Source organism: Gadus macrocephalus, chromosome 17 (genome assembly GCF_031168955.1).
Source record: "Gadus macrocephalus chromosome 17, ASM3116895v1".
NCBI lineage: Eukaryota > Metazoa > Chordata > Actinopteri > Gadiformes > Gadidae > Gadus > Gadus macrocephalus.
This window is the reverse complement of record NC_082398.1, coordinates 8032023-8045270: the sequence shown is the minus strand read 5'-3', so window position 1 is coordinate 8045270 and position 13248 is coordinate 8032023. Positions and strand designations below refer to the sequence as shown.

Below are 13248 nucleotides of genomic sequence, written 5' to 3'. Positions count from 1 at the left end.
TTTCAAATGACATTTTCTCTAAATCTATACAGTAAAATCGAATGGTTCCTTGTGTACAAGTAGTCGGTACAACAGTTAGTATGGTTATATCAGTCAGTGCCTGAACTTATGTGAAATTCGGTCTATAGCCCATTTCAAAGTGCTGACATAATGCAATTTTGCATTATGGTGACCGATTAAATGAGATGGGAAAAATAAAACGACTTGTCCGACTTGAGGGCCGCGTTATGAAACGATGCGTCAGATAAACGATCGCACACATACGACAGAGCCTATAAACTCAACAAATGAATCCTATTTAACAGCCCGTTCCCTAGTAAATCATTAAATTTTTTTCGTTAAATGACCGTAACATACCTTTGTTTTCCGTTCGTTCCTTGCAGAAACAACACAGACAGAATAAGCTTATTAATAATCAGACGGAAATCGTCGAGCGATGTCTTTTGTTCAGAAGCGTTTTTCAATAGACATGCAAACGTTAAAGATTCTTAGAAAAAAATTCCAACGTCATGCAGCTCATTGTGACGTCAAACGAGAGATGACCTCTCCACCGTGGCCGTGTGTGTGTTCCTGTCCTGTGTTTGTGCGTGCGTGCGTTACGGACAGTGCTGTTAGCCTAGCAGAGGCGAGATGTTTGCATGTCATGAATATTCATAATAAGAGCCAAAATCTATCAATCAATGTAAGCACCAACAGAGGATCATGGGCATCAGGGCTCCGTTTCCCGATAACGATGCTCGTACGATCATTCTCACGATGGATCTTGCAAGCCATCGTAATTTTCTTTGGAGCGCTTCGAACGCGCGTTCACTGCACTCACGACGTTCGTAGGATTGTAACCGTCTACTGACACGGTGCTGAAATGGGCTCCGTAGGAGGGGGCGACGCAGGAATGATGCAGGAAAATGGGGTTAAAAAGCGTTAAAATATCTCCCCATCAAGGCCATCAACAGAATAGCCTACGAAAAGATTAGACTGCAATAATATGAATGCTAAAGATATTAAAACACAATTGATTAGGCCTAGGCTGACATATGCTAAATTAGTCCTTATCCTGAACGCACTACATTTTTTCAAGGCATTTTCCCCCCTGAAATAATTACAAAAATAGCTTGTGTGACAACTACATTTATCTTAATGTGCAGCAAAGAGCCGACTATCTGATTCCACATAAGGTTTCATTGATTGGCGCGCAATTTAGAATCTATGATGTAAAACAAAAAATGCAACATTCCATTAATTCAGTAGCATTCAAACTCAGATTCTGGGCATTGAAACCCGGCTATTGCTGACCCGATTAGGAGAGCTTGGTCTAGATCCTGCCCATATTGTTGGGCAGGATGATGTATAGGCCTTTTTACACTGCCAAGCCGGACACCCGCATGCAAGAATGAGCTCACGTCTGAGTAAAGGCTACAAACAAAATTAACTATTTACAAGTGCAAAAACTTCAACTTATTGTTCATTTTGCTGAGCACTTGTTTTTTATCCCGACAAGCCTCATAAGGAAAGTTCCTCTGCGTCTCTCGTAGATCGTAGGCCTACCATCTTTCAAGGTATTTTTTAATGCGACTACATAACCTTCTCTCACATGATCAGCAGCTCGCGGATTTCACTTACACCGAAACAGCCTGCCCTGGCCATCATATCCCTTCTTTTCCGGGTAGGCTATACTAGATTATTAACTTATCCTGGAAATGATAATAGTATATTAAACAAATCCCAGCACCACACCAAAAGGAGGCAGCAAATCAGAGCTAAACATATCTATCTGCTCATTTCCACATGTAAGAGAGCAACAAACAGGTTTATAATATTTGGATGTTTTATTTTCTTTAAATCAAGCAGGTTACATTTCATTCGTTTTTACCCAATCTGATATTTGGAGGCTGTGATTACCCTATTAATGTAGGGTAATCACAGGCAGAAAAAGAAAAGTTCCCATTAAGGTCTCATGTGAAACACCACAGGTCTGAAATACTCAGGAACACATGAAAATGGCACAAAAATGAATTTCACTCTCCAACCTTTTGCTAAAGAGACGTTGACAGGCCCACAGAGAGCCTGGAGCTCACGGGACAACATTCACACACATTCTGCTTCATGAAGAGGTCAGATTATCGTCAGACCATAGACATTACATGTAAGGACACTTAACATTGGGCCGGATTACACATAGAAATGCAATCCAAAACAAAATGGGTAAAGATAAAGCATGTTTATTGATGCAGCAAACAAAGGTTCAAATACCCTCCAAAGCACTTCAAGCCCTCAAAGAATGAAACTCAAAACGCAGATGAGGTAAAAGAAGAAACTTCTAAATTAAAGTGGAGCGACCCAGGGACAAGTCTGGTTTGGGTTAAAGATTATGGATGGTTAACTTTGTGTAATATGTTTGGACAAGCAAGTTTAGGTTTTAGGCAAGCGACTTCAGGTATTAGGCAAGCGACTTCAGGTATTAGGCAAGCGAGTTTAGCCAAGCGAGTACAGGCAAGCGAGTCAAGCTAAGCGAGTTTAGGTTTTATGCAAGCGAGTTTAGCCAAGCGAGTACAGGCAAGCGAGTCAAGCTAAGCGAGTTTAGGTATTAGGCAAGCGAGTTTAGGCAAGCGAGTTTAGGCAAGCGAGTTCAGGTATTAGGCAAGCGAGTTTAGGCAAGCAAGTTCAGGTATTAGGCAAGCGACGCGAGTTTAGCCAAGCAAGTTCAGGTTTTATGCAAGCGAGTTTAGGTTTTATGCAAGCGAGTTTAGACAAGCGAGTTTAGGCAAGCGAGTTTAGGCAAGCGAGTCAAGTTACTTTAGGCCTCACTTTATTTGCGGTTAAATTGCGGCATTAGGTTTAGAAAGAAGGTTAAGATCCAGGCTCAGGTTTGCTTCCAGCCTCGTCCCTCTAGTCGCTCCCTATAAAGAGGGTTCCCAGCTACCGTGTTAAAATACAACAGCTGGGATTACAGATATGGAGTACAGAAATAAATGACAAAGATTGATTCAAACATTCTTCCCCCAAAATGTGGTGCAACATAAAATGGAGAAAATAATTACTTTCTCTCCATTGAAACCCAGTCATATCTTACTATCTCACGAGGTCCCGCCGCAAGGGGCGGACTTACGAGCTCTGGAGTGTGCACTGTGTGTTGATGTTGGGTGTGGATTAATGTGCTGGTGTAGCCATCCAGGGATCCTCAGGGTTTATGGGAGTAGGACACACTGGTGTAGTTCAGTACTGTGAAGTAAATTGATGCAAAAAGTAGAATCAGTGTCAAGGGCAATCAAATGTCTATAAATGCAGGAACAGCCCCACCTGGATCAGGAGGGATTATACAATTGCTGTTTGACACGTTAGGTCTGTTCAAGGAGGAAGTAAATATTTACCAGCGTTGGGTCTCTGCACCATGACACCCAGCTGCCGCACATCTGGTCTCCCTTTAAGTCTCCTGAAGGAGAGGTCAACTTAATTGAACCTAAGGGGAATGGGTCACAAGAAAAGGTAAGGATAAATCAAAGCTAAACATAGAAAGGATGAAAACAAGCATTGTCCAACATGGGGATCGGCGATATTTTGATGTAAAAACATTTAGGTGCACGATCCAACCATCAAAAACAGGCTCTTCTTATCATGTTTCCAATGTACCCCGAGTTGCTACGCCCTCATCAGCCACCAGGTGGCAGACTTGATTTTGTCAGTAGAAGGAGCAAAATAGCCATCCAGCTTGATTACAGCAATAGTAGAGGAGCGAGTCAAAAGAATGCGTTTGAGCACCTTCAGCCATTGGCTCTTGTTCAAGGACATCCCGCTGATTGGCTGAAGTCAGATCTTATTCTCTAGAAAGTTTGTTACAGAAGAAGCCCCTAGTATCAAAGCAACATACCCGCCAAACAAAACTAACCCTGTTGAATAAATGAAAATGTCTTCAAGATGGTCAATCCTGTATCTTACCGGTTCCACATGGAGTCTCTAGTCGGCTGCGCTGCGGGCCTTAGGTCCGTCCTCTGCTCCGGGACGAGGTCTTGAGTATAAAGAACCAGTCAGTCATCAAGCTGCTTGGTCTCTTCAAAGAGGTGGCGGTTTGAACGCCTGCACCATGAGGACGCTGTGGATACGGTATGGGACCATTTATCAGCGGATCTGAACTGCAGAACTTTAATCACATCAGCTGTAGATTTATGTACCTTCTCGGGAAAGATGAGTGGTCGTCAGCCCCTGAGCAGTGATCTTCATCCCCAGTGACTCCTTCAATCCTGCTGGAGCAAACACTCAGTTACCATTTGGAGATGACCCATCTACCCTAGTGTACTCACTACTAAGTGATACAACCCAGTTCAGTGTTTCCCCCAGACAATGTCTTAGTCAAGGTGGGGGGGGGGGGGGGGGGTCTTCGGTGAGGGTTTCAGTTCGCAATAATACATACAACCGCCTTTTCAATTGCATTCAAAATGCTTTATGGCACGACTATTGTTTTGAACAGTACAGTATTACCGACAAATTATTTATCTATATTTTTTGTACTTGAGGAAAGTATGTTTTATTTCCCTACGAGTTTTGCACTTTGTTATTGCATAATTATTTTTTTTATATATAATTGTTCTACATTGGTAGTCAAGGCGGGGCCCTACTGTTAAGACGGCCTTAACCATACAGTGCTGGGGAAACACTGCAGCTACTTGAGTTAAACATTAGAGTTTAGTCCCCACATGGCGATACCACCAGTTCATGGCTGCGCTCTTTGATTTTCTCGTTGATCAGATTGACCTGGAGAAAGAGCTTACCTTCCATGGATGAGGAGCTGGTTGGTCTAATCACGAGCCGCCTTCGGACCTCCACCGCCGGATCCCCCAGCCGTCCTCCACCGCCGGGACCGTCTCCTCCACCGGGCCAACCGCCTGGACCTCCGCAACGTTGCCCCATTTCTTCTGAAATGTGACACAGGTTCTATTTGCACCGCGGACATTCCTCCCTGTTCATGATGCACTGGAGAAGAGTTTAGCTTAACTGGATGAGGAGCCGCCGCCTCCGCCTCCGGGCCCTCCAGGCCGCCGCCGCCGCCGGGCCCTCCAGGCTGACCGCCGCCACCGGGCCCTCCAGGCTGACCGCCGCCAGGTGGACGCCACCGCCGGGACCTCCAGGTTGGTCCCCACCACCGCCTCCAGGTCCTCCAGGTTGGTCTCCACCACCGCCTCCAGGCCCTCCAACTCCAGGACCTCCAGGTTGGCCTCCACCTCCTGGCCCGCCGTTGCCTCCAGGACCGCGGCCGTCTCCAGGCCTTCCAGGTTGGCCACCAGGATCTTCATCCCCAGTGACTCCTTCAATCCTGGTGGAGCAGTTGGTGGTAACACTCAGTTACCATTTGGAGATGACCCAGCTACCCTAGTGTACTCACTACCAAGTGATACAACCCAGTTCAGTGTTTCCCCCAGACAATGTCTTAGTCAAGGTGGGGGGGGTCTTCGGTGAGGGTTTCAGTTCGCAATAATACATACAACCGCCTTTTCAATTGCATTCAAAATGCTTTATGGCACGACTATTGTTTTGAACAGTACAGTATTACCGACAAATTATTTATCTATATTTTTGAGGAAAGTATGTTTTATTTCCCTACGAGTTTTGCACTTTGTTATTGCATCATTATTTTTTTATATATAATTTTTCTACATTGGTAGTCAAGGCGGGGCCCTACTGTTAAGACGGCCTTAACCATACAGTGCTGGGGAAACACTGCAGTTACTTGAGTTAAACATTAGAGTTTAGTCCCCACATGGCGATACCACCAGTTCATGGCTGCGCTCTTTGATTTTCTCGTTGATCAGATTGACCTGGAGAAAGAGCTTACCTTCCATGGATGAGGAGCTGGTTGGTCTAATCACGAGCCGCCTTCGGACCTCCACCTCCGGATCCCCCAGCCGTCCTCCACCGCCGGGACCGTCTCCTCCAGGACCTCCACCGGGCCAACCGCCTGGACCTCCGCAACGTCGCCCCATTTCTTCTGAAATGTGACACAGGTTCTATTTGAACCCCGGGCATTCCTCCCCGTTCATGATGCACTGGAGAAGAGTTTAGCTTAACTGGATGAGGAGCCGCCGCCTCCGGGCCCTCCAGGACACCGCCACCTCCGGGCCCTCCAGGACGCCGCCGCCGCCGCCTCCGGGCCCTCCAGGACGCCCGCCGCCGGGCCCACCGACTCCAGGACCTCCAGGTTGGCCTCCACCTCCAGGCCCACCGTTGCCTCCAGGACCACCGTTGCCTCCAGGACCTCAGCCGTCTCCAGGCCTTCCAGGTTGGCCACCTCCAGGCCCTTCTGAAATGTGAGACACAAGTTCCAGTTGCACACTGGAACATTTCTCCCCTTTCATCATGGATGCACTGAAGATGAGTTTAACTTCACTGGATGAGAAGCCGCCACCTGGCCCTCCATGCCGCCCCTTCCAGGTTGGACGCCTCCAGGACCTCCAGGCCACCGCCGCCTCCAGGACCTCCAGGCCACCGCCGCCTCCAGGCTGGCCTCTGCCTCCAGGCTGGCCTCTGCCTCCAGGCTGGCCTCTGCCTCCAGGACCTCCGCCTCAGTCCTTCTGAAAGGCGAATGACACGTTCCATTTGCACACTGCACATTTCTCCCCGTACATGATGCAGATAATCAACTCCTCCTCTGCTTTAGCTCCCACAGATCTCACTGATGCCCTACTGTGCAGTCTTGAGTGAGGTATTATTAACAGCCAGCCACACACACCTAGCCTACATCCTGGAGCTGGTCCTAGTGGCTGAGAATGCATCTGACATTTTTCAGAACACCTCCGAGTTGCTGTGGCTGCATGTCAAAGTTTTAATTCTAAACAATTCACCAAGCCTAGAAGAAATGTGCAGCTGCAGTTCCGTGTCTCACCGTTCTGCATCCGTTGGGCTGCACGGCTCCCGGCCTTCCCTCCACCTGCAGCGAGCGCCTCCAGACGACCGCCATGGACCTCACGGCGAGCACCTCCAGACGACCGCCACGGACCTCCAGACGAGCACCTCCAGACGACCGCCTCCATCACCTCTACTGAAACAAGACAAAATCTATTTAAACACTGGAGATTTTTTTCTCCTCGCTCACTCAGATGTCAATAGCTTATCTTCTCCCATTCTGTGCGTTCTTGAGAAGTATCATTTCCTATAAACTCCCAAACCCAGCCACACATCTAATCTTCATAAGGACACTAGTCCTAGTGGCTGAGAACGCTTGGCTAACAAGCCAATCACAACCAATGACTGAATTCCAGTTTTATTCTGAACCGTTTGACCAGTTTATAGGATGTGCAGTTCCACGGCTCACCCGTCTGTTCCTGTAGGACTGAACGGCTCCTGGCCAACATCCACCTGCAGCTCCCAGCTCCAGACCCGCTCTGTTGAAGCCTCTGGGAGTACAATCCGCTCCTGAACAAAAACTGTTCATAAATCATTTGGTACTCTGCAATCCTTGGAAATATTATGAAGCATGAGCTCGAATAGAAAATGTTCAAATCCTGTATAATGATTAATTGTTGTACAAATATGTATAGTTCTATTGATTACTTTTTTACTTCTATAAAACATTTAATGAATAGTGGGAAACTACACAAGAAAAGTAAATGAATGCGGTTTTAACGCGGTTATATTAGTAAAGCAAGTCTTACCCAAAAAGTCAATAAATGGTGACCACATTTTATCATTATTATTATTAACTATTTAGTGCTTCACTAAATTCCTATAGCAAGTGGAAACGTTACTCTCCTTCATTGGTGATGTTCATGTTCCTCGATATCTTCCAATGGACTCGTTGTGAAATCCTTCTGGATCCTTTGCGTCGAAGTGCGTTGTTCAATTTCCAAGGGGCGTGTCTAAAGGGCGCGATCTAAAATGGGTCGATGCTATGCTATTGGATAGGCCTCGACTAATCATAGCATTGGAACGGGTGATGCAGAAATACATATTCCTCAAAATCTTTGAGTAGTAGTCGTTCGTTCTTTTAGTGAGCATATACAGTCTTTAGTTCACTAACTTCCATCTTTGTTGTTGAAACACCTCTACATGTTGCGTATATCCAACCTCACATTAGATAGCCTAAAGGGTTGCTATTGGTCGGTCTATTTCGTACCGGGCAGAAAACGTTACATAACGGAGGGGCGCCTGACCGGCTGACCGCATCTTTGAAGAGCAAATTATATACGAGGTCCGTCTAGTTCCGAAGCTATTGGTGAAATACGCAAAACGAATATTGAAATGTTAATTTTGGCATTTAATTTGCATCTACATTTTGCCAGTGAAGGAGTTTAGGTTTGCCAATCCGAGGTCTAACAGGCAGTAAACATGTTCATTAAAATACAAATGCAAAGTCCACAGAACATACGCGAATAAAAACCACATTGCACCACCAGCGGTCAACAGCAGCAGCAGCAAGTGTATTGAAAGTAGAAAAGTAGTGAAGAGAAGAATAGAATTGGGAGAGTGGTGTGCAAGTCAGACACCGCATCTAACCCAGGACCACCTTGCAGATCACAAGCAGCAAACCTACCAGAACAACCAAACACACATCAACAGGCCCCCAGTCAGTAGGGTCAGTCAGACAGGTTTCCACAGAAGGGCTCAGTGGGGTTATGGGTTGAGCAAAAACAGACCCCTTTCTTCCTTCCACAAGTTTTTCGGACATGTGGAGTCGGACATGTTTCAAGTTATCCGTGGATTCCTGAGGGCAGTGAAGTATCTGCAGAAGGTGACGTCCAGGTCCAGCGGTCTACCGCATTGACCACGAGATCTTTAACCGAGTGGGACCGCCTCGGTTTGTAGTAGGCCTAGAACAGTTCGTGTTCAACAGCGTGGAGGTCCTTGTTTCCATCAGAGTTGCTGCAGTTCTTCCATGCTGCTTCCACAGTGAGCAGAGGACACTTCCCAGTGTGGTGGTCGGTACTGTAGCGGTCCGCAGCGTTAGTTAGTCAGTCAGTCGATCCCATAGATAAACCACTCAACACAAACTACCACTTCCATCAGCAAATCCACATTAACCTCCAGCGGTAAAACATGTACAATAGAGGGGCGAGAACAGACGACAGGAGGAGATGGGGAGAGTGTAACTGAACATGTGCAGTGCTCATGAAGGAAGTAGGCTACCCCGCGTTACTCACTGCGGGGGTCCCGGTGGCGGGGGGGTCCACGTCGGTGGCCACGATGTCCGGATTGTTCAGCCCACGCAATCCAACGCAAAATAAACGATTAACATCCGTCACGGTGGGGGCGCTTTATGAGGAGAGGCGGGGGAGACGCAGCTGAAATCAATTAAGAACTAGTGACCTCCAGAAGAACGTGATTGGTTGTGAGCGAGAAGCTCACACGGCAAAGGCCTGCGTATTGGTTAGAGCATGTTCAGGCACTGACTGATCTGACCATATCAACCGGTGTGCTGACTACTTGTACACAAGGAACCATTTGATTTTACTGTATAGATTTTGAGAAAATGTCATTTGAAAAACGTACACATGCATATTCTCGCCTTTGCAAATTTGCATTATGTCAGCAATTTGAAGTGGGCTATAGACCGAATGTCACATAAGTTTAGGCACTGACTGATATGAACATACCAACTGTTGTACTGACTACTTGACCAAGGAACCATTTGATTTTACTGTATAGATTTTGAGAAAATGTCATTTGAAAAACGTACACATGCATATTCTGCTGGCCAATGGAGTCGAAGGTCCGCACTGGCGGCCAACTAGTCAGCTGTTCACCCATAACACTGTGTTGACTTGGTAGTGGTACATGTACTTTTTAAATAACCTTAACCACCTTGCTACATTTTCAAACGGTTTGTTTTGTTATAAACGTCAGAGATGTAGTTACGGCACTGAATACATGATACTGATGAATAATTATGTTAGATTCAAAAAAAAAATGAAATGTTCTAAAATAGGTACAATATTATAACATTATAATAAGGTTTGTAAGAAACCAAACCGTTGGGAAAACGGTTGAAAATGTAGCAAGTTATGGTTATTTATAAAGTACATACAGTACCACTACCAACACAATGTTATGGGTGAGCAGCTGACTGGCAAGATGTCCGCAAGTGCGGACATTCTAGACGCCGCCGTAAGACAGCTAGTATATCTACACACGTAGGTGAAGGGTTTTATTTTGAAAACGTTGCGAGATACCACCCAAAGGCTGTTTAGAGTAAAGGCGCACGAAGATTTTGTGTGACGGCTGGTTTAACCGCGGATGAACGAATGGCGGCTCACTTGACCGCAGTGCAGTGTTAGTGCCTTTACCAACTTCAGCTACACAGGGAATAGAACCCATGTCCCTCACTTCTAAAGCTGCAAATGAAAGGGAAACCAAAGTTAGTTTTGGCAGTTTGTTGAAAAACAGCAAGGGATTTGAACCGAAGTTTGTATGAACATGACTCTGCCTCCGGGGTCATCACACATTCCTCTTATATAACTCCCACCAAGTCGCCTTTAACTGCTGTTCACTGATCCTGTCTCAGTAGAAAGCATGATATAGAAGTAAAATGGTGGGGCTATCAAACAGTAGCACAATTGTTTAGGAACAGAGAAGCAACAGACCGACAGACACACACACGAACACGCACACGCACACACGCACACACGCATACGCACACACGGACGAAACAAATTATCCCTGCGCTAGACATGGTTGTAATTCTACCTTATGTCCGACAGAGGACGCTGTTAAACATCAATTGAGAAAATCATAATTAAAACCTTTAATTACGGTATATTTTTCCCTGATGCTGAAACCTTAAAAACCATGACTTATCAGCTATTTGTCAAAAAAGTGCACAAAGGAAGAGGTTGGTCGTAGGCTATTACAGACCTACTGAGACATAACTTCCGGGGAGTTTTGTGGGCTACTGTTACGTGTTTTAACACCGGATTAACGGCGGACGTACCGAGAGCTGCCCCGACTGGAGCACATTCCAGGGAGATTAACGGAGCTCTGGGAAACATACTTTCAAAAATACACCTGCTATAAATATAAATTAATCATTCTGTTGATATTTATATAAATATATAATTACAATAAATACACCTGCTATACATAAAGGAATCATATTGATATTTTTATAAATATATACTTACTATAAATACACGCGCTATAAATATAAGTACATCATTATATTGATATTAGTATAATTACCTACTTACTTATATATATTAATCATACCATAAATATTTCTGAACATATATAAAATATCAACACCTTCAATCAATACTAATGAATCATTATATAAATATATACTTACAATAAATACACTGGCTATATATAAATATATATATATATATATATATATATATATATATATATATATATATATATATATATATATATATATATATATATACACACACATATATATATATATACACATGTATATTATGATTTGTATGTATATAAATATGAATCATTTTATGAATATTAATGTCAATACACCAGCTCTAAATAAATATCCAAATAATAATATTTGAATATATACTATATACAATAAATACACCTGCTTTAAATATTGATTGTAATAATTTATGTATGCAAGTAGCAGTTCTACTGTGTGTGTGTGTGTGTGTGTGTGTGTGTGTGTGTGTGTGTGTGTGTGTGTGTGTGTGTGTGTGTGTGTGTGTGTGTGTGTGTAGTTTGTCTAGTCAGCCATGGTTCAGACAGTAGGCACACTGTTCCCATGCAGTGGGCGGGGCTTAGGCGCGTGTGTGGGCGGGGCGAGTGACAGCTGAGCCACTAATGCGTCCAGTGTGTCCCTGTCAAATCACAGAGCTCAACACTGAGGTTGGTTGAACACACACCGTACCATCAGAGTTACATTCAGACACACAAACGGAGGATGGACGAACACACACTTTACACTCTGAGCTACAGACAAACACATTGAGGACAGACAAATATACAACACTCAGACTTCAGCAGAGAGAGACAGAGACAGAGAGAGAGAGAGAGAGAGAGGATTTCTTAAGGTAAGGTTTCAGTTTTGGCAATAGATTAAGGCCTCGATTTAACATAACTTCATTTGTAAAATGTGTTGCTCACCACTTTGTTCATGTTTTATAATAATTTGTCATCCTCAAAATTGACTTGCTAACTTTGCTTAAATCTCTTAAACTATTTAAACACCAGCTGATGCCTTTGTTAACTCCACACACATGCAAACACACACTCACACCTGCCCAATCACAAACACACACAGTGTGAATCTATGGGGCTGCTTTCTATTGGACGCCGTGTGTTTGTAGGTCACCAGCAGAAGTCTCTTTTAAAACCAGATGCCAGTACACACACAGGAGGGATTACACACTCACACACACACACATACACACACACACACACACACACACACACACACACACACACACACACACACACACACACACACACACACACACACACACACACACACACACACACACTACAGGATGAATTGGGATTAAACATCCTAGTCCACGCTCCAACCCCAACCCCGTTTGTCCCTGTGATCGTTCGGTCAGCCAGTAAATCATGACCTAATTTTATTAATACATAGACAAGCAGGTGTTAGACAGTGACTACAGAGAAAGGTAAATCATGGTATAGGGTTAGGGTTAGGGTTAGGGTTCATTTGTAACATAGTCTATGCCCTATGCACTATGCCCTGGCCTTAGCTTGTGTGTCTGGTTCCCATTCTAACATAAGCTGGAACATGGACCGATCCGACCCCTAGCAGTCAATCAAAATGATGGGCTCTGGCGTTACCGGGGGCAACAAGAAGAAGTCCCAGACCCTGGGAGGGGTGGACCCGGACACCTGCATGATGGTGTTCAAGAACCACTGGACACAGGTACTGTCTGTCTGTCTGTCTGTCTGTCTGTCTGTCTGTCTGTCTGTCTGTCTGTCTGTCTGTCTGTCTGTCTGTCTGTCTTTCTGTCTTTCTGTCTGTCTGTCTGTCTGTCTGTCTGACTCTCAGTCTGTCTGACTCTCTGTCTGTCTGACTCTCTGTCTAACTGTCTTACTCTCCATCTCTCTGTCTGTCTGTCTGTCTGTCTGTCTGTCTGTCTGTCTGTCTGTCTGTCTGTCTGTCTGTCTGTCTGTCTGTCTGTCTGTCTGTCTGTCTGTCTGTCTGTCTGTCTGTCTGTCTGTCTGTCTGTCTGTCTGTCTGTCTGTCTGTCTTCCTGTCCATCTGAACCGTTAACTTCAGGTTCCTCTATCTGTCTTCAGGTGGTAAAGATTCTGGACAAACACGAGCCG

The 13248-nt window shown here is 44.9% G+C and overlaps 1 protein-coding gene and 2 long non-coding RNA genes across 5 annotated transcripts in view; 1 reads left to right on the top strand and 2 right to left on the bottom strand.

Annotated features, from left to right (window-relative positions):
* Nucleotides 1–1926: 1926 nt before the first annotated feature.
* LOC132445587 (uncharacterized) lies at nt 1927–4124 on the bottom strand. The gene is made up of 3 exons (XR_009522653.1): nt 3934–4124; nt 3369–3457; nt 1927–3219 (listed from the first exon to the last, which is right to left on the bottom strand). It is a non-coding gene; the product is annotated as an uncharacterized LOC132445587 (long non-coding RNA).
* Nucleotides 4125–4172: 48 nt separating this feature from the next.
* LOC132445586 (uncharacterized) lies at nt 4173–6128 on the bottom strand. The gene is made up of 3 exons (XR_009522652.1): nt 5825–6128; nt 5274–5305; nt 4173–4235 (listed from the first exon to the last, which is right to left on the bottom strand). It is a non-coding gene; the product is annotated as an uncharacterized LOC132445586 (long non-coding RNA).
* A 6485-nt stretch (nt 6129–12613) lies between these two features.
* LOC132475772 (FHF complex subunit HOOK-interacting protein 1A-like) overlaps nt 12614–13248 on the top strand; it is a 12121-nt gene continuing 11486 nt past the window's right edge. For 2 of the 3 annotated variants that reach the window (XM_060077075.1, XM_060077074.1), the window contains exons 1-2: nt 12614–12841; nt 13219–13248. The exon at nt 13219–13248 is cut by the window's right edge and continues 172 nt beyond it. In XM_060077075.1, the coding sequence (XP_059933058.1) occupies nt 12737–12841; nt 13219–13248 (135 nt within the window). In that variant the 5' untranslated portion in view covers nt 12614–12736. The remainder of the gene's footprint in view (nt 12842–13218) is intronic. The other variant, XM_060077076.1, reaches the window with a different exon arrangement.